Source organism: Kogia breviceps, chromosome 5, assembly GCF_026419965.1.
Source record: "Kogia breviceps isolate mKogBre1 chromosome 5, mKogBre1 haplotype 1, whole genome shotgun sequence".
In the NCBI taxonomy this organism is placed as follows: Eukaryota; Metazoa; Chordata; class Mammalia; order Artiodactyla; family Physeteridae; genus Kogia; species Kogia breviceps.
The window spans coordinates 65,912,148-65,937,132 of NC_081314.1; the positions used below are offsets into that span (position 1 = coordinate 65,912,148).

At 34.3% G+C, this 24,985-nt stretch overlaps 1 protein-coding gene across 10 annotated transcripts in view; it reads left to right on the forward strand.

Annotated features, from left to right (window-relative positions):
• The window catches only part of ATP11B (ATPase phospholipid transporting 11B (putative)), a 124,800-nt gene extending 101,746 nt beyond the window's left edge, over positions 1–23,054 (forward strand). For 3 of the 10 annotated variants that reach the window (XM_059064527.2, XM_067034093.1, XM_067034097.1), the window contains 3 exons: positions 1,227–1,392; positions 15,174–15,307; positions 19,448–23,054. In XM_059064527.2, coding sequence (XP_058920510.1) covers positions 1,227–1,392; positions 15,174–15,307; positions 19,448–19,529 — 382 coding nt within the window. In that variant the 3' untranslated portion in view covers positions 19,530–23,054. Of the gene's footprint in view, positions 1–1,226; positions 1,393–4,294; positions 4,381–7,804; positions 7,931–11,578; positions 11,601–12,595; positions 12,614–15,173; positions 15,420–19,447 lie in introns of those variants that run through there. The other 7 variants (XR_010840693.1, XM_059064521.2, XM_067034092.1 and 4 more) reach the window with 7 other exon arrangements.
• The last annotated feature ends 1,931 nt before the right edge of the window (positions 23,055–24,985 follow it).

Below are 24,985 nucleotides of genomic sequence, written 5' to 3' on the forward strand. Positions count from 1 at the left end.
ACTATGATAGATTTTATTATGAACAAATTCTATTCAGAATAGTTTTGAGACCCTATCCTGATAAGAAATTTAGTTTTTTCAGTTGATCTTACTGATATGGAAGAAAAAAGAAACTAACAATTACTGAATACCTACTATATTCTAGTGTTTTACTAAGATATTACATTGATTCCTCACGATAATCTTGTTACCCCATTTTTTTTCTATTTGGAAACTGAGCTCCAAGATCACAGCGGTTAAAAGTAGCAAAGCTAGGATTTACTTGAAAATTAATGTTCTTTACACTAATCATATTACCTCTAAATTATTATTAATGTATATAATTTTTAAAGTCACATAAAATCATTAAACTTTCATGAATGAGTTAACTTCTCTCTCAAAAGTAGTGTGCTGCATATTCATTGGTGAAATCAGATATTCAGCTATTCTGATAGATTAAAAATTAATGCTTTTCCTAAGATTCTTTGGTAAGTGATGGACAGCTGAAGTCTCTCAATTGGAGAATGTATATTACATTGCCTGCTGTGCCTGTGATCCCTGTATCAGGCAAAATATTACAAAAGGCAGAGAAAAAACTTGTATTGGCTAAACATTAACTTTCATTTAGGATTATAAAAAGATACTCTAATGAATATCGTTTGTTTGTTTTTAATCCTCTTTATTTCTACATTTCCTGTATTTCCCCTCATTCTTTTGAAGTGATATGTACACAAACCCAAAAAGAGTATCTTGACAATACCTACTACTATGTAGAACTAATATATGTGAGTACATTTATTTTAAAATACATGTGTAGAGAAGATCCTTTAAGTAGAGCTTTTCAACCTAAAATTTGGGTAATCAAGCTCATAGTTGCTTAGTAGAAAATATTTTATTACATACTTTTTCTTGCTTTTTTGGTCTCTTAAGTCTGTATTATTCACTACATAATTTTTTTGAATTATCCTAACACTAAGATAGAATAAGTCAATTACTTGCCACTTTCCTAATTATAAAAACTATGGTTGTCATTCAAATGAATTAAATTGGATTTTATTTTTAACAATTAAAATCTACCATGTTTTATTAGTTGATTAATTAAATTACACTGATTCCACATTTTGAACATTTTCTGGAGTATTCTTAAAATTGTAACCTTCATGTATAGTGGGTTTACTTACTGTCTTGATTTAAGAATCTGTCTTGTCGGTTTCTTCCTTTATTAAGCCCACTTTCTTTCTTTGCAGGCCATTTTTGAGCTCCCAGAATATGTACTTTGTATTTATTCAGCTCCTGTCAAGTGGTTCTGCTTGGTTTGCCATAATTCTCATGGTTGTTACATGCCTATTTCTTGATATTGTGAAGAAAGTATTTGACCGACAGTTTCATCCTACAAATATTGAAAAGGCACAGGTAACCACTTTTTGTATACAATACCTTTTTAATTAGGAGTCTTGATGAATAGCTGTCATTATAATTTGCTTATATTAGAAAATAGGAAATTATCTATTCCTGTATCAAGTATTTTGCAATATAAATATTGTTAAATGTGGTATTTTTAAAGTTATTGTTGCTATGAATTTTATGACTCTTGAAAAATAATTTTTAAAAATTACATTATTAATAGAACTAGATTTTAAGTATAAAACTATCAAGTTATGTCCAAATAATAGTATAAATATGTCTTAAATAGTATTATCACAGCCTTCTATCAAATATTTATAATTGGGATATATATCCATTTCTGTAGAACCATTAGAATTTCAGTAGTACTTCTTCAGGTCATTGTTTTCAACAAAAGTATGAAATAAGTTCTTTAACCTAAATAACTTCTACAGAATGGATTTTTATAAAATATATTCTCTCACCATACACTTACTAATGATATTAAACTACAGCAGATATTAACAGTGTGTTACATAGTGTTTAAAAATATGGTCTTTAGGGCCTGATAGTTGTGGGTTCAAAACCCACATTCTACCACTGAGTAGCTCTGTAACTTTAAGTCTCCGTTTCTTCATGGGTAAAATTATGACAGAAATGTCTATTTCATTACATTTGTAATAAGGATTAAGTAAAATAATGTTCAAACACAGAGTATATCCTCAAGAAATGATAGCTATTTGGTATATTTGACTTTTTTGTGTATTTGACTTGTACATAAGCTAGAAATAATTGGTTTGTCCTATTAACCGTATCATGACACTGAACATATGTCCTCAAGAGTACATTCTAATCAACTTTTATACCCTTGTAAACACAGTTTATTAATCATTTAGTTCTGCCTAGGTTGAGGGTTGTGTGGGGGTTTTTGTTTTTGTTTTTGTTTTTTGCATGTTTGCTATATGCCAAGCAAGTTTTGGAAATTTAGTTGTGTGTTCATGCTACAAATAGAATAAGTGCTTCTTAAGTATTTAGTGATTTGAGTTAGGCTTCTTAAACAGTGTATTGGTTTTAATTTCAGGTGATCATATTAACTTTTTTTTTTTTTTTTTTTTTGTGCGGCACGCGGGCCTCTCACCACTGCGGCCTCTTCTGCCACGGAGCACAGGCTCCGGACGTGCAGACCCAGCTGCCGTGGCTCACGGGCCCAGCCGCTCCGCGGCATGTGGGATCCTCCCAGACCGGGGCACGAACCCATGGTCCCTGCCCCGGCAGGCCAACTCTCAACCACTGCGCCACCAGGGAAGCCCATATCATCATTTCTTTAGCACTTATTTGCTTTGGTCACTCAGTCCTAGCCAATATACATTTTAACACCACTGAAGCAGCATAGTCCTCTGAAGCCTGACAAACTTAATTCAGATACTGTTTTAACCACTTATAAAATGTATGTCCTTAATCAAGTCACTTCCGTAAGCCTCAGTTTCTTCCTCTGTAGAATCAGAATAATAGCTACCTTACTTGATGGTTAGAGATCATTAATATAAAGTGCCTAACCCTGGGTCTGTATGTAGTAAGTCCTCAGTAAGAACATAATTATAAGAATGATGAGTTTGTTGCTCTGATACTGATCTTCAGCTGGGGCTGAAAAAATTTGCATAATCTGATTACTGTGTCTGCCTATGCATATATTTATATCAGTATGGGCAGACTTTTCCACCGTGCAATATATTACTTAAATATATATCAGAAAGGTTTGCCTATCTTTTTTCTAATCTTCAGAGATATTCATGATGATAGAATACTACTTTTAATACATTGTCTATTATACTTTTTCTAGATCATTATGGAGAACATATTTGTCTTGCCCTCTTGGCTATATAAAGTTATATTTCACCAAAATATATTAATGACATCACTTAAAAACTTACTCCTTTATAAAAGTAAATAATGATTTTACATTTATCCTTAGAAATTTTCTTTAGGGCAGAGCATTATGTCTTTTCATAGAGATTTCTTAATGATAATAAAAGGTGATAATATTAGTCCTTATTACCATTTTTATATACCTCTTTTTAAAGGATTACACAGGAAATATTTGATACCTTAAGGCGGACACTGAGACAAGAAAAAGTTAAAAGTACTTTATATATATTTTATTTCTTTTACCATAGGTTAAATTGATTAAAAATGGAGTTGATTTTAAAAATCAATCATTTTTCTATGTATGAAAGCCAGTATAATCTCTCTTTCTACCCTACTAAATTCCTTTTAAATGATTTGACTGGATGTTCAACTGTGATCTAATCTAAAGAGGAAAAGAATGTGATATATATTTTTTAAATTGAGTCACTTTGCTGTACAGCAGAGATTGGCCCAACATTGTAAATCAACTATACGTCAATAAAAAATAAACATGGAAATAAAAATAATCTAAAGAGGAAATCTCTACTTGCACTCAGGGATTTTCTAGCTACTAGGGATTGTTTTTGTTTTTGTTGAGACAGTATATGGTCATTCATAATCCCATGTGTGACATTATTCTTTCGCTATAGTCAGTAATCTTTATTATTTCAGCCTTGTACTTTCACCTCTGATTTCAAATATTGAGAAAGTTGTTAGAAAGTTGTCAGCTACTTACTTCATTGCTTACCAAAAGTAGCAAGAAAAATCATATCAAAAGAAGAGTTGTCAGCATTTATTTTGACCTTTGTTTTTCTGCAGAATAACAATGTGGTATTAAGAATAAATTCTTTTGATAGCAAAGCCAATGACCCTACAAATGTCAGTTATGTATGTGTACCATGTATGATATATCCTACTCTTGTAGGGACAAATGTCTTTACAAAGCTTGTCCTGTGTCTGTCTCTTAGGTGATAAATACAGCTCACTGACTTGTTGTATGTCCCATCCCTTTTCTGTCCACTTATAGATGTACTCCAACACAGTCGCTTTCAGTGACGAGTTCATCGCACTGCAGCCATTGTCGAGGGCAAGGAATCAGCTGAGCAAACTTAGGTAGAGTAGGAGGAGTAGAACCTCATTAACTCTTCTGCATGCTAAAGGTCAATTTAAAAATATTCAAAAGATGGGCAGAGGCATGAATTAAGAGTGGGGCATTTTTGTTAGCACAGCTCTGTCTCTAATTTGACCTTTATCAATATGTATGTTAAAACCTAAAAAATATATCCATTTCTTTGAGACAAAAATTCAGCATAACAGGACAGAGATCTGTACCTTATTATATATTTTATACCTTAACTACCTTTTCTAGCACAATTCTAATGCTTCTGCTTGTCATATTGGTACGTAAGAATGCATGTTGAGTAATTTAAGCTACAGAAATTCATCATAAAATTTTAAGTTTTAAGTTTCAGTTACTTGGAAGTGAGAATTGCCCATTTTTTATCTTGCCTTAATCTATGTTGCAAATACATGTGTATATTTGTCTTTGTACACTGTAATGGCTGCTGAAACATTTCATATCCTTGCTGCTGTTTAGTGCATCTATAAATTGAACAAATACTTTTTTTTAACTTTTTAATTATTTTATTGGTATAAATAATTCAGCCCTGAAAAAAAAAATCACTCTAGATTTCAAGTAGGTTTATTGACTACAAATTATCTTTAAATAATGCAAAAGTGTGTCCTAATTTTTTTCCTTTTTTTTTTTTGCTTAAACAATAGGTAAGATTTTAACAATACCTTTTGTATCTCATATATATAATATACCTTTATCTCCACAGACAGATCCATTCTGTCAGTTTCCACAAAAAATAATCAGTAATCCGAAGATGTCTTGATGGAAGAGAATGAAAGTTTAAATCCTAGAACTTTTCATATTAAGATACTAAAGCTATATATTAATTTTAACTCCAGTCTGCTTTGAAAAGGAAAAGTAATATAACTGAATTTTTTGTTTTGTTTTATTTTGGCACCCTTCAACTTCTCACCCTGGATTTTTAGTTGTATATTTTTTTTAATTCTTTTTTTTATTCTCAAGGTTTCTAATCCATCTATGTTCACTTGATCAAACGAATGACTTTGACAGAGCACTGCTTAAATAACTTCTTATGTAATCATATGAGTTCATAATTTTGAGCTGTTCCAAAATTTTACCAAACCTTTCGATTTTATTATTCCTATTAGCATCAGAATTTTTGACATATTCTACCTTGAATTACAAAGGTATAATAATTGTAGATAAATATACAAATGGGTGTTTAAGTGGTAGTCAACTAAATTTCATGTTTAAAACAAGAACTAAAATCAAAACAAACTTGGAAGATTTGCCTTCACCTTTGGTTGAGCCAAATTTGTGCGTCACATTTTATCTATATGTGCCTTCTGAAAACAGTATGTATTTATCACATTTTCTAACATCTAATTATTTAACTCCAAGGCAATAGAAGAGCTCATTATTTAAAAGAACACTCCAGCAAGCACTTTTGTGAGGATTAACTTTTACATTGTGAATAATCTTAATGTTTTTATTAAATCATATTTTCTCATATCATGGTGGCTCAAATCAAGCAACATTTTTTGAGCAGTGATAGACTAAAAATGAATGATACATGGAGATCATAAATTAAAGAGATCCCACTCTTCTTAATAGTATAATAAAGTAGTAAGCTTAACATTCATCTATGAAGGAACACAATGAGAGCAGGGTACATGAGTCAGGTAGTGTTTCCTGCAAGCACTGTCCAATCAGGTGGTGTAACAAAGGGAGAAGAGCCCTGTTGGGGAGATGGTGGGCCTGAATGCTAGCACAGCATGCCCTTGGCCCTGCACCTCTATATCCTAATGAAATTAGTTCACCTCTCTGAGCCTCTAGGTTCTTCACCTATCGAATGACTATTTTACATACTGTGGTCTATACACTTACTATCACCATCAGAGAAAAACAAAAAGAAAGAAATACTGTGCTCAACCAAAGACCAGGCAGAAATAACAATTGCTTACATGAGTGGTGAATGATCACTGGATGGGCAATTTGCTCATAGCTTCATGAAGAACAAGTGTCCACAAACATCTGTCTGTTGACGCATGCTGTGGATTTTGAATACATCTTGTTTTTGAACTATGTTGAACGGTATTCCTGGGTGTGATCCATGGTAGCTTAATTGTTTACTTTTGTGACAGAGAGGAAGATTGTGCATATATCGAATATCTTTAAGAGCTTTCAAATCTTTAATCAGGTTAGTACTTCTTAAGGACCATTAACACAAAACTATTAATTTTCTTTTGAATAAAAGAAAACTCATTTTGAGTATTTTACGCTCCTTTATGTTATAGGCAAAACTATAATAATAATCTACCTTTACATAAACTTACTGTTCTCTTGAAACCAAGGAATTCTACTACTTTATTTTTTATGTATGTAAGAAATTTACTATAGCTTTTTTTTTTTTTTTTTTTTTTTTTGCGGTATGCAGGCTTCTCACTGTTGTGGTCTCTCCCGTTGCAGCGCAGGCTCAGCGGCCCTGGCTCACAGGCCCAGCCGCTCCGCAGCATGTGGGATCTTCCCGGACCAGGACACAAACCCGTGTCCCCTGCATCGGCAGGCGGGTTCTCAACCACTGTGCCACCAGGGAAGCCCACTATAGAATTTTTTTATAGAAATAATTATTGATTAGTCCTAAGACTGAGAAAACACATAGAAATGAGGGAAAAAATTGTTTTTTATTCATTGAGGACATTTTTTTATAATTTAAGAAAGGTTAAAATTAGCTTGGCTATGGGCACATACTCCTTAGAAGGTTTCTAATACTGAAAAAATATAGAGGGAATTCCCTGGTGAGCCAGTGGTTAGGACTTTGCACTTTCACTGCCGAGGGCCTGGGTTCAATCCCTGGTCGGGGAACTAAGATCCCACAAGCCACAAGACACAGCCAAAAAAAAAGAAAAATAGGAAAAGCAAGAGTAGAAATTTATATAAGTAAGTTAACACTCACTTAAAAATATATTTCAAATTAAGTATTAAATTAATTTTCTTAACTACATCAAGTCAAGCTCCCCCTTACTCATATGTCTAACATTTGAAAGGCCATATGATTGACCCTTCCACTCTGCTGAAGTCCAGTTAAAGTAGAGAAGTCTGAGAGGGAGCATCAGAGATGCGAAATGGGACGTACCTTTGCAATAAGAACCCTAACTCTTGGTGGCAAGGAATTGTTTAATAGAAGAAATTTAATTTTATTGATGGAAACCTGGTTTTAATTTAACTTTGTGCAACAGAAAATCATGGCTTTTTTTTTGTATGCTCCTTAAGAAGCTACTATTTGCTCTCTTTTGTGACAGTAAATGAATGTTGTGTTATGTGAACTTTCATTTGTGCCTCACAGATTGTGGACCCCAACTTGCTATTTTGATTCTAAACTTACATACAGTGAGAGTATTGTTCTGTAATATGAGACTTGTTGCTTTTCTGTCCTTCCAGATGGAAGAAGATAAGGGTTCAGTCAGCTCAGCATATGAATTTGCTGAAAGCAAGCACAGAGGGGAGGACAGTAGGCACCTGCTAGCTGAGGCTTGCAGCCAGCAGGACAGTTCTTACGTGCACTAGGTAGTACTGCGCTGGACCTTCCTGGGGACATATCCGCTAAGTTCTCAAGCTTGGGGCATGCTATGGGAGAACTGGCCTGACATTTCAGTTTTTACTTTACTAATTCCTTCACCGTTTCTCATATATTGTTTTTGTTTACCCGTTTTCCTTTTTTATGATCTTTACATTTTTTATATGTCCGTACCTGAATATTTCATTAATCTTTCTTTGGAGTTCTAGTGTTAAATCTTACTTTACTTCAAATTCTAACCTATTGTCTTATACTCAAGAATTTATTCCTTTTCACTTCTTTTGAAAATATGTCATGCTATTTCTGTTATTTCCCAAATCACTTTTCCCACTTGTAGTTATGTGTCATTTTATACATGTTAATGTAGTTAGACACTGAATTACTTATCTAAGTCTACCTCTTGACTTGAATGGTCAAATGAGTATGACTGCTTAGACTTGGTACTGAATAATTTTCTGTTGACTGGTATTCACCAAACTCTCAGTTCTTACTTTTCATAAACTTTCATAGTTACATCTTTGTAATAAAAAAGTATGAATTAATGAGGACTTGATTCACTCCCTCTTGAGAATTAAACCCTAACAACCACTTCTAGACCTAATTGGGATATGCAAAATATTTTAATTGGTAGTAACCATGGAAGATAAAAATTCTTACCACTAGTAATTATATTTTTACTTGGGCTGTTTGCCACTTTGTACATTCTAATTACTGATCAAGAAGGTGCTATTGTCTCATCTGAGATAACCCTCATAAATGGTGAAACTTTAAAACAAAGCTACTTGAAGATTATAAATCAGACAGTGGAACAGGTACAATAATTTGAAAAAATGTGAATTATTCTGGAAGACATATTTTTAAAATTAGATTCCATTAGTGAATTGCCCAAAATGGAAAATGTTGACGATTAATCAGCTCCCAGTCATTATTATTATTAGTTGAAAAGAAGTTTAAAACAATTCTGAATTTTTATTTTGTTTTGGGATATTTCATGATTACCATCATAATATATTTATCTTGTATTTTGCTTTGATAAATATAGAAAGATTTTTAGTTTTTAGAACATGCCCTCATTGGCTACAAGGAAAACTCAGCTGAAGAACTCATTGATTAAAGAGGGGAAGCTGGCTGGCATTTATATGATGTCCTGGTTAATTCCCAGAGCACATAATCCATTTGGGAACTGACTGTGCTAATACTGTGAAATTATGTCCTCTGCAATAAAAGCTCCCCAAAGAGTCAAGCTCAAGTGGATATTTCAAAAGACATGGATATAGTGCTGCTTTACTTTAATATGTCCATTAAAATGTATAGAACAGTTGAGAATTGGGTTCTTAGAATACCCCTATTAAATAATAGGGGCCTTGTTATGGTTACTTTTACAAAGGAATGATAAGTGAATTCTTTTATGATCCTGTGACGTGTGGTCTCTCTTCCTATAAACAAGAAAGTAGAAGAGCCTTCAAATCATGGATATGATTTTAGTAAAATTGCTGGAGGTATTTACCCTGATCTGCAGTTTTTTTCTGCTTATCACTGAATTTTAGGTAGTTAAATGAAATATATCTTGAGTATTTCTCATCTCATATATTTCTGTCTTTGGCATATATTTTGGGATAAAAATCACTTTTTAAAAAGTACTAAATAATATCTCTCTCCTATATTTTCTGTCTTGAAATGGCAGTTGTTTCTCTAATCAAAATTTGGTTAGCCTTGCCAAATCAGGCAGAATTTTGCTGAGCCCTAAATGTTGCCATGGGCTCGACTCTCCTAGTCATCTCCGTCTACGTCACCCTGCCTCTTAGGCCTTCATTGTTCTGTCACATTTTTGTCTCTGGATTCCTGGCCCTACTCTGGATGCCCTCTTTCCAGCTTGCACCTAGCTACCATAGAGATATCAACAGGATGCTACGGCTACTGACCTTTCTCATTGTGAACCAGGACGCTTAAGCCCCAGACCTGAAATCTGCCACCACCAACAACAAAAAACATTTTAAGCAGTTTCAACCAACTACAAGTCACCTTCCTCTTCTTGTGTGACAAAGATACGTACAGCTAGCTGTTGCTTCACTTAACAAAGCAGTGAACTACAAAAGGAACAGAAAACCTTAATGACCTGTATTTAGTTATTAGCCACTAAAAGCTACACTTTTATGAATGAGTAAAATTTTGTAAACAAATACATTTAAAAGACTAATAAGGCAGGACCTAGATGCATATCTGATTATGTGTGGCAGTTTACAAAACTAATGTTATTTTCAAATCTGTGCTGACTTATTGAACAGCATTTTCATCTGGAGGTCAAAATGAAGAAAAATATTAGTATTGATATTATTTCTACCAATGGTAATGATATGTTGTGAATGATTGCTACTTAGAAACTGATTTCTTAACATCAACTGTGCTGATTAGTTAATTGTTGCTATTCTGATTTACCCTCTCCATTACATTAAAATTGGAGATTTTATCATTTTTCACAGATAACTCATACTCTTGTTCACCTAAACTACAAATTCCTAGTGAGATATTGTTATTTTGCAATCACGTCATTAAAATAAAGGGGCCTCAGTCTTTTTGAAACAAGGAATAAGCCGAGTTTATTAAAATAAGCTTACCTAATAAATAGAATTCATATTATATGCTTATTTTCACACTTAAATTTAGGCAACACATATGGAAATCTCCTTCATTCTGGAGATCCCTAAAAGTCAGTATAGAGGTATTTTATTTATACTTATAATCGGCTTTCAAAATTGTTTATTTTACTTGGTGAGAAAGAAAGGCAAGGGAGTCCAGGGGAGTAAATGTGAGCTTACAGCACGTTTTGGAGAAAGAGGCCCTGAGTAAGAGAAGCGGTTATTTAAATAGCATCATTAAACAGGTACCTCTTCCAATTCTGAATAAGAACCTGAAGCTATTAACTTGTTTTAGGGGTTTTATTATTCTTAACCAAATATGGAAATTGGTAATATTTGATGACTTTTGATCTCACATTTAAAAGAAAAACATTTCCTTAAACAGAAGCCTTTTTTTCCCCTCCATAATTATAGTTTAAGGTTTCTTTCCAAATATCTTCTTTAAGGCTAAGCAAGGTGTTCACTTTGATTATGAAGTATATAAAACAATTTTAAGGGCAAAAGAACAAATATGGTCAATAAATAATTTTTATCTAAACTTAAAGAACTTTATTTGATTTGATAGGGTAAAATGTCATAGGCGTGACTAAAAAACTTAGAAATGTATGACAGTTTTCCAACACTTAGAAAATTTAAGGAAGATTTTTGTAGAAGTAACAGGAGAAACTTCTAAATGTTTACCATCATTGAAGTGAAAATAATGGAAATAAGATCAGTGAGCCAGAATTTATTTCAAAAGGGAAGTTCTATAAAGATGAAAATTTTTATTAGCCATACATACCCATGTTGGATCTCCATAGTTGTTTTGCTTGGCAGCCCTTTTAGCTCTAAGTTATGTGGTTGCTTCTGGGAAGTAAATGTGGTGGAGAGTGAGTCTTACCAATAAATCAAAATTTCTGTTAAGTTAAAAGTTACTGTTTAGTGCCACCAGGTAGGGTCTCACTCCTGTTACTTTGCTTGTTTTCTTTTCTAGTATTTATTAATAGTCTCTTTTTTAAAAAGGTAATGACTCCCTCTCCTTACTTTGAATGAAATGAGATCTAAATGCTCCACACCTGGTTATACTGGAAGCTATGATATGAGATCAAAGATGTATATATGGAAAAGTGATGAAGCTTGGAAGTTTGCTAGAGAACAGCATAGTGTTTTCTATAGATAGCTTTACAGAAACACAGTTAACCAGCATTTTCAAAGCAGGTGGGTTTTTTTTTTTTCTCCTTAGGGAATAAAAAGGAAATATATTTTGCTTAGTTCAGAAGGTGATCTGAAAAAGTCATTTCTTTATAATATTTTGACATATTAAGATGTTTACTCTCTGTGTTGAGTTGCCCTTAGTTTAATACTTGTCCTTAGGTTTTAAAGTAAAAGGTGATGAGTGCAAAGCAGATCCAAACCTAAGCAGTGTTCTGCATGTATGTGGACACTCAAATGCTGCTGACCTTATGGATGTTATCTTAGTGAATCCCTGTCAGCTAGTTGAGCACCAGCAGTGGTAAAGCACATGTTGTTAAGCTAAGAAGAACCAAACCCCTTGCTCTTTCAAGTTTCTGGTCTAGTTCAGTGCTCCCCAGATAAATGTTGTGAATGACCAGTTTGTTTTCTTGTTTGTTTTGTTGTTGTTCATTTCCAATTCATCATGGACCAATACTTTTGTAAAATATAATAAAAATGAATTACTAAGAAATGAAATTTAAAAGATATATAAAGTAAGCCCCAATTTTTAAATTAGATTCAACAGTTACAAAAGTATTCTGTCAAATTGCCATAAAATTGTCTAATCTCTTATTCTCATGGACCAGATGCACTTGTCTCTCATGAGCTAGTAACAGTGTTTTCAGACCAACAGTGATCCATAGATCACACTTTGAGTCACACTGGTCTTTTTGCAAGGGGGTAGGAGTAACAATTACTCTCTCTACACTTAGGCTAAACATGCACTAAATGCACATCATACTTTTCTGCCCACGCAGTTACTCATTCTCTGCTTAGCCTGGAATGCTGTTTCTCTCCCATCTCCAGCTATTGAAATCCCATCCAGTCTTCAGTATGCCATCTTTTTCATCAAATCTCTCATGCTCTCCCACTACTACCAACGACAACAGCTGGGTTTGAGATTTCCTTCCTCTTTTTCGATATTGTACTCTGCTTCATACCATAGTTATAAGAAGGCAGTATAACAGCATAGTAAAGAGGTTTGGGCTCTGGAATCAAACCAAGACTCAAGCCCCAGCTGGGTGAGCATGAACATATTTTTAACTTCTCTGTTTCCTCATCTGTAAAACGTGTATGAGTCTGGTGCCTGTCCGAAAAGGTGGTTATAAATGAGATAATACATGAGAAGCATCATACATACTAACTGGCACATACATAGTAAGCATTCCATTAATGTAACTGCCATTATTACTTGTTCCTGGTTTATCTCCCACCCTTTATCCTTTACTCAACAGATTGAAGGCAAGGTTGCTGTCCCCTTTAGGAACCAGCACAGTGCCTTGCTCAATGAAGTATAAGTTGAATTTAAGTGCTTCTGTCTTTTAAATGATACAAACAAGAATTAGAATAGAATATAGAGAGAAAGAGATAGTACTGATAGTTGGAAAGGTGGAGGAGGTTTCATAGAGATGATGGTATTTAAACTGAACTTGGTGTTAGGGGTCAGCATTCTGCCCCCAGTTGGTGACAGGCCCTGACACATACCCACAGGCAGGGAGCACTGCCTGGTAGGCTGCATGGAGGACTGTACAGGAGCATATTCAGAAGCAGAGCAGGAAAGGCAGCCTGAGATCAGGTTATTAAGGGCCCTACAGGCCTCTTTGAGGTGTAGTACTTTATCCTTGAGCATGTGGGAGCTCTAAAGTCCTGCTTCCTACAGAGGATGGCTTTGAGATGGAGGAAGCTGGAGCCCAGTGACCCAAGGAGGAAACTGGGAAACTGGTGAAATCCTGTTGCTTAAACTAGCATTTCCTAAAATCTTCCACTGAATATTAATGTTCCTCCTGGTGTTGATTAATGTTCCATGTGGGGAGGGGAGGAAGAGGAGTTTACTGAAAAAAAACAAATTTGAGAATTGCACCATGTCTAGCTCTCTCCCTGGAGACTGACTGTACAACCTGACTTACTGACAGTCCTTTACTCACAAAGTCTGTTTAGACATTCCTTGAACTAGTGTTTCTCAAACTTAATTGGCCACAGAACTTTTTTTCATGCAGTGTCTGTAAGTATCTCATAATACACAGTTTAAGAAATAGTATCGTCAACAGTCCTAAACCTAAGGGTATTATAATGAAAGAATAAGTAAAATTTGGCTATTCCTCAGTGCTTAGCAGATCCTAGGACATTGATGCAATCAGTTCATTGCCTAACAGGAACCAAGTTGTCTCGCACTGCTTGGTATTTGGCAGGATTATTCTGAGCAGGGATTTTGCAGGACCTCACCAGTTGCTTAGGTTCAGAATGCCAGATTATTTACGTTTCATCATGTTCGTGTCCTCTGTCCATTATGAGTGTCTCCACAAGTGTCCCCTGTTGCCATGCCTACACTCGACACTTGGTGATTCCCAACCTTTGTGAATTGCAGCACTCTAATGAATCTATTTTTGTTGTTTTCCTTCCTCTACAATTTTGAAAGATTTGTTATGCAATATGTTATATATGTAAAGGAAAATGAGTGAAAAATAAGTTTGTTTAAAATGATAGCCCTTGAGAAATTTAGGTGTACCCTTGACTGTCAAAACCAGGGTTGGGAGTCATTGGGCTATGTGGTCATACCATTTTTTCCCCCTTATTTTAACAGGATTGAAATTATTAGTACTGTGGCTTTAAGTTTTTCTTGCCAGGTTTTTTTTTTATCCCTCAGTCAATATAAATCTTGCAAGCTTACAGGAATTAATTCAGTTTTAAATCTAAATAGTACTACTTAGTTACTTCTTTATTTTAATAATGTATCATCAGTTAATTTTTAAAAAGCAAGACGAACTTATTATGGGCATGGTTAGCACTTAATAGTTGCTTAGCAATTTAAGGCTGATGATGCTTTTTTCAAGAATTATATATGATGTGCATATATATATCTATATGGTGTTTAGAGAACCTGGCACTACGTAAGGTGTTTGCTACTGTTGTTGTTATTGTTGAAGATTGGGATTTGGTCCTGCCTGGTTATTTCCCAGTCTTCAAAATAATTCAAACTCTACTTTTCTCAATTACCAGATATTTTTAATTGAAGTTGCAGGAGCATTTCTCCTAAACAAAAGCTCAGAGAAGAATGAGAATTCATTAAGTCTCTGAGTGGTTGATGTAAATAAATCATTTCAATCATAATATATTAAGATATTAAAGTACAAAATCTTTGCAGATTTATATAGTATCCAGCTACTTGTTTTAGATAATGATTTTACTCAGCCTCTAATTTAGGACACAGTGCCTTTTAAATATTTTTGTATGATTACTCTTAATTAAAGCCTTCCATACATTTCCATATTATAGAAAACATGTATATATTACTTTTGGTTTTGAAGTGCTTGTTGCAGTTTTTTTAATGCTTTTTGGAAGTACAAATCTATAAATAACTAATATTTTTCTCCTTCAACTCCTTCAGCTTACTGAAACAAATTCAAGTATCAAGTGCTTGGACTCCATGTGCTGTTTCTCAGAAGGAGAAACAGCGTGCGCATCTGTTGGAAGAATGCTGGAACGAGTAATAGGAAGATGTAGTCCGTCCCATGTCAGCAGGTGTGAAATTTCTCTAAGTAGCCTTTGCTGCAGATGAGTATCCTATAAACTGGAACAGGATGAACCTGCGTCTCTAGATACCTAATAAATCAGCCCCTGGTTTTACCAACTGAAGCAGGAAGTATGCTGTTTATTAGCACTCTTTGATGGTATTTCACTTTGTGGCTTTAGGGCGTAGGGGTTTCTTTCACTAACAAAGGAACAGAAAGCACCTTTGAAGAGACTTTTCATCTAATGAACAAAAAATCTTGCTTTACAGTCTTTCTCAAATGTGGTGAATAGGAGTGTGTATCTGATACTCATTTTGTTTTTATAACTTTCTTTTTTTTGATTATACCTAAACTGTGGTTTTATTTCCTGTATTTGTTTTGCTTGTATGTTTGCTTTTTGTATTTACAAGATAATCTACACATAATAGTAAAGTCAAAAGATTTTGCCTTTCTTATTCTTCATGTATATTGTCTAGTCACTCATTTGAGACTTTGAGGTATTTATAAACATAAAAGGCTGAAATTCTGCTCTCCTACACCTTTTTATGTGTGTAATGAGGTTTTAAAATAAGTTGTGATTTTTAAGTTTTTACTCGGTATTTATGGTCTAATTAAAAGTTTATAAGTTAGAACAGGCTCTTTAAAGTACGGGTTAGAAGAATTTTAGTGTTTTTGTCTCCTCCCAGATGTGTTTCTTGAATTAGATTTGCTCTTTTGGATCATAACAAAAATACCATTTTTTGGTATATACCACTTAAATTATTTAAAAGTGAAATTGATTCAATTCTTTATACATTTCCCCAAGAGACGTGTTATTATTTAGGGAAAATTAAGGAATAGAAATAATTTTTTTCACACTTTGGTATTCTTTAGGTGAATGATATCAAAGTCTGAAAGTCAGAGCAGCAGTGCACTCATGTGCATGAAGGGTTACGGATGGGCAAGGATGGATGGTGATTTCCATTGTCCACAGCGTGCCACATGAATAGTATCACTTTCTTCCACATGTGCCATGCCAGGGAAAAGGTTGGAAAGACCCCAGGAGCAGGGAATAAAGGGCGGGGGAGGCACTACTTTTATCTGTTGATAAAAGAATTTTTAATATTTGGTTGGCTTTATGTTTTAAAAATGATGAGTATGACATCATTCTTGTATCATAGAATTCAGGTAACTTTTACTGGTGAACTTGTTAGTTCCCACTTTGCCTTTAGTTGTGGCCATTTCTTTATGGTACAGTTGCATTTATAAATAGCATTCTTATGTTAATAACATAATGTCTGTGGTTTCAGTCCCCATTTGTTGATTATAGTGTGATCAAAAATATTTCCATAATGCTGTGATACTATTTTGTAGGCATTTTATTCCACATGTAAGAATTACTATGAGCATCTAAATTTATTGGGACTTGTATGTTATGACTTACACAATTGTATTATGAAATGCATTATAAGAAAGTAGTTCTGTCATGTACCCAGGCCAACAAGTGTCCCAAAGGAAGTTCCGGAAAGACCTAATGTATAATATAAGACAGCTTTACTGCACAGAACTAAGGTGGAATTAGACTAAGAGACTACTGTAGAACTTGTATAGAATTTTTAGAACATCTTTTTCAACACGAAATTCTCTTTAATGACAATTACATCTTCACTAACTACTAAAAAAAGACTAGAATTAATTTTAAATGATCCCAGAATATTTTTCTGCTTTATATATATTCCCATTTTCTGGATATCAACTATTTAGGTGATGCACCCCATTATTCTTTACATAACCATTTTTGTGCTGCATTATCCCTTTTGAACCTGCCCAGGGAATTATGGGATTTATTTCTGCATGTTCTGTTGAAGGTGTCTCTTCTCATCTGTACTTCTTTCCCCTTAAAATTGTATCTCACTTTTTTCTTTTTTAAGAGTTTTTTTTTCTAATAAAATGTTTAACAGTAATGAATATCTTATTTGACAGACTATAAATACCTTTCCAATTTTGTCCAGCATCTCAGGTTATGCTCTTGGTTACTACTGTCATTATCTCCCTGTTTTCTTCAAATGAATAATCTAAAAAGTCTTTTGAGATTTGTTCTATTTTTTCTTTAGTGGATAAAATTATACAATATTCAAAACCACTTGGTGCTTTTCTAAGGGCTATATGAATATTGCCATGGATCCATTAACATATTTATACTTTGAAAAGTCATTTGTTTTTGTTTTTTACTTGTAATTGTTTTCGTGAAATATATTTGGCATTCTGTTTTGCTTTTGGAATAGCGTCTATTCTACATTTCTCTCTCATGTCTAATTTAAAAGGTAGGGCAAGACTGATACCTCTATTTACAAGATGTAGAATCCTTTGGATATTTGTTCCATTAACATTAATTAAACATAAGAGGTAATGGTCTTCACTTGAGAAATACAATTAGTGCTTTCATATGACAGATGTCTTTACTAATAAAGTTTTACCATCCAGGCACAAAAATTCTACTTACATTTTACTAATTGATGTTGTCAAAGGAATATGCCATATTGCAAGCTCTGTTTCAAAGATAGCATCATGGTGCTATATAAAGGATATGCCATGTTGTACTCTAAAGGGCTGTACTTCAGCAATAAATGCTTTTCTGTATGTAATTTACCAACAGTTACTTTATCCTAATCAAAACTGTCTTTTAAGTAGAAAGGAGTTAATAGTTAATATGTAGTTGAGGTGTTTAATGTTCTGTCAAATATGATATTTAACAATATGAATGCGCATGTGTGCTTTGAAAAGATAAAAAATGAAGGAAACCTTACCTAATAAGATTCTTCTGTGTAAGCAATGGTTGGAAAAGAGGAAAAACTAAAATATTGGCAGTTTGGGAGTATCGTTTATAGTTACGTTTTGTCATGTGTGTCTGAGCATACTTTTTCTTGCATAAATACTTACTCTAAAGAATGTTCATAGTCTTACTCCATTTATTTCACAAATACTGAGTACCTACTATGGCACAGTTCTAGGTTCTAGAGAGACCGTAGTGAGCAAGCCCTTCTTAAACGAAGGTAGATACTGTTTAAGTTTTCTGGAAACTAGTAAAATTAGAGAACATGTAAACCACTGGTATGGTTGTTGCTTGTTTGTCTTCCCCTTTGCCAACTTCGTGAAGTTTCTAGGGTCCAGTCTTCATTGTGACTGTGCTCACTTAATCGGTTTAAAATTGAACTACATACAAACTTTAGTCTCTAGGAAACAGCAGATTTTTTATAAACGTGAATTTGGGCCATTTTAAGTGCTAATCTCTTTCTCTAACTTATTTATTTAAGGAAAGTGGGAACCCTGGAAAAAGTTACATAAAATGTATTTATTAAGTGCTTTCAGTCTTCTAAGAAAAGCCACCTTTAACTTGGTAATCCTAATACTGTCCTTGAAATAGGTTAGACCGTTTTAAGCATGGCAGGCTATTTTTAGTCTTGTTATTTTAGCTGAAATTGGTACAGCTACAAATAAAGTATTATATAATGAATTGCTTATGGCCTTATCATTCAGACAGACACATAGTTAACTTTTTCCAGACCAGTAGAGGATCATTTGTTCTTAGTTAAGTGAAAACCCCCTAGTGACTTCTAGGTGTCTTTGATACCTGTTGAGTCAAAACATTTACTTTGTTCAAGATAATTAATGCTAAAACCTTTAGAATAGAATTTATACCTGAAAAGAAATAATAATATAATATGAACATACTACTGTTTCATTCCAAAGCTTTTGGTAAGTGGGATTTTTGTTTGTTTGCTTTCGTGATGTCAAAATACAGCCTAGTTGCTTTTCAGTAAAACCAAATGTGCATACCTCTTAATAACAGACTTGTTTCTTATTGAATTAAGATTTTGAGTGTCTCATGCTTTACTACCTATAGAAATTGTTTTAATGCTAATGAATTTTGGCTAATATTTTTATATGATGACTAGAGCATTATTTTTCCCAAGTGTTTGTATAATATAAATAGAATGTTTGGTCCTTCAATGCTAGTAAGAAGAACTTATCTCTAGCATTTAAAAATGAATCAATCAGTGCTTGTTTTAATACTCAAATCGCATTTTGGTCCTAAGTTTTAGAGTACAATTTTTTCTCGATTGAAACATAGGTCCTGGTGAGCCAAACTTTTCTCTTATTGTTACTTTAGATCATGGAGTGCATCGGATCCTTTCTATACCAACGACAGGAGCATCTTGACTCTCTCCACTATGGACTCGTCTACTTGTTAAAGGGGCAGTAGTACTTTGTGGGAGCCATTTCAACTCCTTTCCTAAAATTCCGTGTGATCATCCTGGTAATGGCCACACTACCTCTGCGGAATTACTTTCTGAAATCTCTGGAGTAGTTCATGCCCACTCAGAGTTATAATGGCAAACAAACAAAAAGCATTACCATGCACCCCTGTCAGCCACCCTCTTAATTTAAATCTGAACATGTTAAAATTTATGAATAAAGAGACATTTTTCATCTCTTTATCTGGGTTGTCCCCGTGTGCTTACGGGACTCCCAATGGCATTTCAGCCTTTTGCTAAGGCCACTAAATATTTTAACATCAAGGTAGAAAAGGGAGCTAATTCCTAGTTAATTGTATTTTTTAGTATGGCTTGTTTATTGAGTCTTCTGTTTAAATCTGCCTCTATAAATTATGCTGAAAAGTTTGCCTTGAAAACTCTATTTTTTTATTAGAGTTATATTTGAAACTTTTCATGGGAAAAGTTAATGTGAATAGTAAGGAATTTTGGTCCCTCAGTGACCCATGTTTGTTCATTCATTAGTGCTTTCTAAGTTCACAGAGCAAATTAGGAGAATGCATTTCCAACCATTATTTACTGCAGTATGGGTAGTAAATATATACCAGTACCAAAACTTCTCTAAATGTACTGTAACACAACCAGTTAAGTTAACCATATACATGCAAAGGGTATATCATATTGTACCTATAAATCAGGAATCAAGTCCATTCACCAAATTTCAAATTGATGTTTACTATTTTTGTGACAATGTGAAGAACCTATAGTGGGTAAATTAGACACCATTAGCATATTATTTAATGTGTTTATCATTGGATCTTTTGCATGTTTTAATCTGGTTAATATATTTAAATTTGCTTTTTTTGTCTATCTGAAGGCTCTGTGTATAGTATTTTACGACACTGTTGTAAATTCAACTATAATCAATAAAAAAACAGTTTGAAAACTATTTAAATATTGCAAATACTTTTAATTATACAAATCAAAATATTAGGATAATTAAATCAATAAAATGAGAAGAGCCTCTTTCTGTAACTAGCTCAGAATTGCTCTTGCCTTTCAGTAAGCTAGCTTTTAGAATAAAGAATTTCAGATGAGAATCCTGTTATTTTTATGTTAGTATACGTTATCTAACTTACAGCAGACTACTACAGTGAAGTGAAATCTGCCCAGTGTCCCATTATAAGGTGTGGCTATAGAATGTAAATGAAGCAAAGTCTAAAATGCTAAATTATATGGGATAATGGCTGCAGTAAATTTAAATGCTAAAAATGATTAATCAGGTGTGTATTACTGCCATTAACTCACTGCAGTTCAGTACTTGATTTTCATCCTGAGTTTATCATGTAGATCCAGTGTTGTCATTTGTTTTGATAAAAAGTAATGTTTTAAAAATTGGAAATGATTAGTAAAGAACTGTTACTCATCCCTAAGCATATTATTGTATACACATACATTCAGAATTGTATGGAAATGGTTAAGTAAGGTGTTGCCAAAATTTTCCCTGGAGAATATGATAATTCCTTTCTTTAGGTTTATTGCACCACCCTCCACCCCTTTCCCATTTCATGAGTATAAGACTTCTGGAATTGGGCTGGTAGGGAAAGAATGGTAGAATTAAGACTTTACCTTTGTTCACTGGTAAACTGTTTTCTTGCTAATATAACATTTGTCTGTTTCAATAATGCAAGGATATTAGGTTATGAATTTCAGCCTAAATATTAATTTTCATAAATAGCCCTTCTTTAACTTAGATTGAGTTTAGGAAGATACTGTTATCCTGAAAACAATAAAGGGATAATAAAATGTACAGTGTGTACCCTTACCAGCTCATGTTCCAGAAGAGGAAATATTGCAGAAAATATTCAGTAGAGTATTAGTGGAGAATAATACAGAATTTGCTTTTCTTAGAATGTCTTATAAAATGTTCATATAACAAAATGACGTTCAGTAGCTCTGCATTACATCTACCTTACAGTGTTTATTTGCCATCAGTTTAACTGACTACTAACACTAGGGAAGGACTGCAAAGCCATCAAGCAGTCTCTGACCAACTACAGCAAGGCATGAGGTCAGCTAGCCTATATGGCGCTCAAGGTGTGATTGATGCAATTTTCTGCGTTCAGTATTTGAAGTTATGTAAGAATTTTTTATCTGAAAAAAGTTAATAGCATCCGCTGACATGCTTCTCCTAGTCTGTTGTTCAAAACCTACTCCATTTAAAGGAAGATTATCTTGTAAGATAGGGGTTTTCTTCTGTTTATTTAAGAAAGTAACTGTTGTCTATAAACTTGCAGTCGTTTTCTAGTGCTAAATATTCATATTGTAAAACTATTACTGCATAATGAGTAATCAGAAATTTTCTCCCTTGCATATTTCTTTTAAATTCTTTGGAAAGTATGATGTTGATAATTAACTTACTCTTATCTGCCAAAACCAGGGTACGATGCTACATGTGTTACTGCTAGTTAGTGGTCTCAAATCTGTTTGCCTCACTTGCTTGCTTTTGCCTGGCCTAACGCCTGTAGCCCTGAAGATAGCAGCAAGCACCAAGTCAGTTTCCAAAATTGCCTGTTGGCTGCTTTAGGTGACTCAGCACCCTGCCTCAGCTTTAGCAAGCATTAGGCTCACCCCAGAAGGAGTAGAGTGTGGGCCAGGAGAACTATAGCTACCCAGCTGTTCTGTGGGGTTGAAAAGAAAAAAGGGGAGAATTTAGTTTGAATTTCTCTTAACTAGCCTTCTCCTTGGGTCTTAATCTCCCTGAGGTCTAAAGGCTTCCCAGACCTGATCCAAACTCTGGCACTGTCCTGAGTAAGAGGTTAAACAGAGGCAAATCATCCACTTAGGGAATACCTTACTCAGACCAGGGTCGTTTCTACTGCGTTAAGATTGTGAAATTGGGCTTCTGTGGTAAGCTTCAGACTCCTATCTGATAGGCAGGAGTCACGGCCACTAAAAAATTCATAATTGATACCAAAAGTTTTTAACATACGCTGCTCTGAAAAGTTATTGGGGACTGGGGAGAAAGGGAAAATCATCCATGTTTGTGTTTTTCCTGTAAAGATCAATTTGGAGTATGATACAAGCAGGCATTAATAAAACTAACACACCAAAGTGTTATGTAAAACGTGTTTTATTAATTTTGGTCCCCCTTTAGAAACATTTTTATTTCTATCCTGATATGAGTCATCTATTTTCATAAAAATAGAACATTATTAAAATGCTGTTTATGTGAGATAACCTGAATGATACTCCTGCAAAAAATAGATCATAACTAATGATATGTTTGTAATAATGGTGACTTAGATTTTTATGAATCATTAGTAGTTGGAAATACTGTCGCAACACTCAGTTTAAAATTTTGGACCTCAGACACTGTGGCTGTCTAATATCTAAATTATCTGCGTTGTCAGTAAATGTAGTATACCCATTGTACAGCTCAGTAATTTTTTAAAGTTTATGAAATTATATTTATCAAATAAAAATTTTCCTATGTAAGTAAAAGTCTTTTTCCATTATTTAAATGCATTTTAAGCCACTCTCTGCTCATCACAACCAGCACTGCCAAGTTTTGGGGGGTTTTTAGCTAAATTTTACTACATTTACCCTCCATTAGAGTACAGAAATTCCATTATGCCTTTCACTAACTGCAGTTTTCATATATCCAGAAGTTCTTTTGTTACCCAAGTTTATAGCTTATCGGTACAGTTCCTGAAAAGCTGTCTGATTCAAATGCACCAACTGTAAAGACCAACACACTTCAATTAGAAAATGTATCATTCATGAAAAAACAGCCAGTGTAAATTTGGAAATGCCTTAGTTGAATAGAAAATAATGTGCTTTCTGGGACTTCCTTGGCGGTCCGGTGGTTAAGACTCCATGCTTCCAATTCAGGGTTCAATCCCTGATCGGGGAACTAAGATCCCACATGTTGCATGGCATGGCCAAAAAATTTAAAAATTAAAGTTTTTAAAAATAAAAAATGTGCTTTAAAATATAACATTTAAAATATATATATATATAATATATTTAACATTTCTAAAATATTCTAACCTCCTAATCAGTCAGTTTTTAATGCTTTTTCAGTTGCCACATAATTATTTCATCTACGTTTATTAAAAAGGTAAGCTGTTGTTTTTGCATGTTAGTATTTGCAAAGGGTAATAATGTATAATATATGTATTTTTATTTCTGAAATGAAACAACATGATCCTGCACAAGTCAATTTATCTCGGCATCTGTTTTTATTTTAAAAGGAGTTGAGGGTTTGGACTATCTTTAGGGTACTTCGGTCTTTAACTTTTATTGTACAACATAATGAATCATGTTCCTTTTTTATATATAAATTTATCTTTGGCTGTGTTGGGTCTTCGTTGTTGCGCACAGGCTTTCTTTAGTTGCGGTGAGCAGGGGCTACTCTTCGTTGTGGTGCGCGGGCTTCTAATTGTGGTCACTTCTCTGTTGCAGAGCACAGGCTCTAGGCACGCAGGCTTCAGTAGTTGTGGCATGCGGGCTCAGAGTTGTGGCTCGCAGGCTCTAGAGTGCAGGCTCAGTAGTTGTGGCTCATGGGCTTAAGTTGCTCTGCAGCATGTGGGATCTTCCAGGACCAGGGCTGAAACCTGTCTCCCTGCGTTGGCAGGCAGATTCTTAACCACTGCGCCACCAGGAAAGTCCCTGAATCATGTTCTTAATAAGAAATTTAGGGCAAGAAAGTAAAATTTTATGAGCAGCATTTCACTGTAAAATTTAGTGAATTCGAAAACAATTCAAGTTTTATTTTGAAGAGTATCTGACTCAAAGAACAAAGCTATTGTAAATTGAGGTGAGTTCACATGTCTGTGTGAACAGCTGTTTTTGGAAGTGGCAGATCTGATAAAAATCTGATGTCAGATTTTTTTGTGTGTGTGTGGCTGTGTTGGGTCTTCATTGCTGCACGCAGGCTTTCTCCAGTTGCAGCGAGCAAGGGCTACTCTTCGTTGCAGTGCGCGGCCTTCTCATTGCAGTGGTTTCTCTTGTTGCTGAGCACGGGCTCTAGGCATGCGGGTTCAGTAGTTGTGGCTCTCAGGCTCTAGGCAGGCTCAGTAGTTGTGGCGCACGGGCTTAGTTGCTCTGCGGCATGTGGGATCTTCCGGGACCAGGGATTGAACCCGTGTCCCCAGCCTTGGCAGGTGGATTCTTAACCACTGCATCACGAGAGAAGCCCTGATGTCAGATGTTTAATATTAATTTTTAAGGTAAAGTGGTCTGTATTCAAGTAAAATCTGTAGACAGTGAAGTGCATAGATTTTAGGATTACGTTCTATTTCTTTTGAAATTGTATACATTTGTGTGATCCTAATCCAAGTCCAGATAGAGAACTTTTCTATCATCTCAAAGTGTCCAGGAAGTTTATTTCTCTCCCCTTCTGCCCTTGGCAACCATTTTTTTCCTGTTAT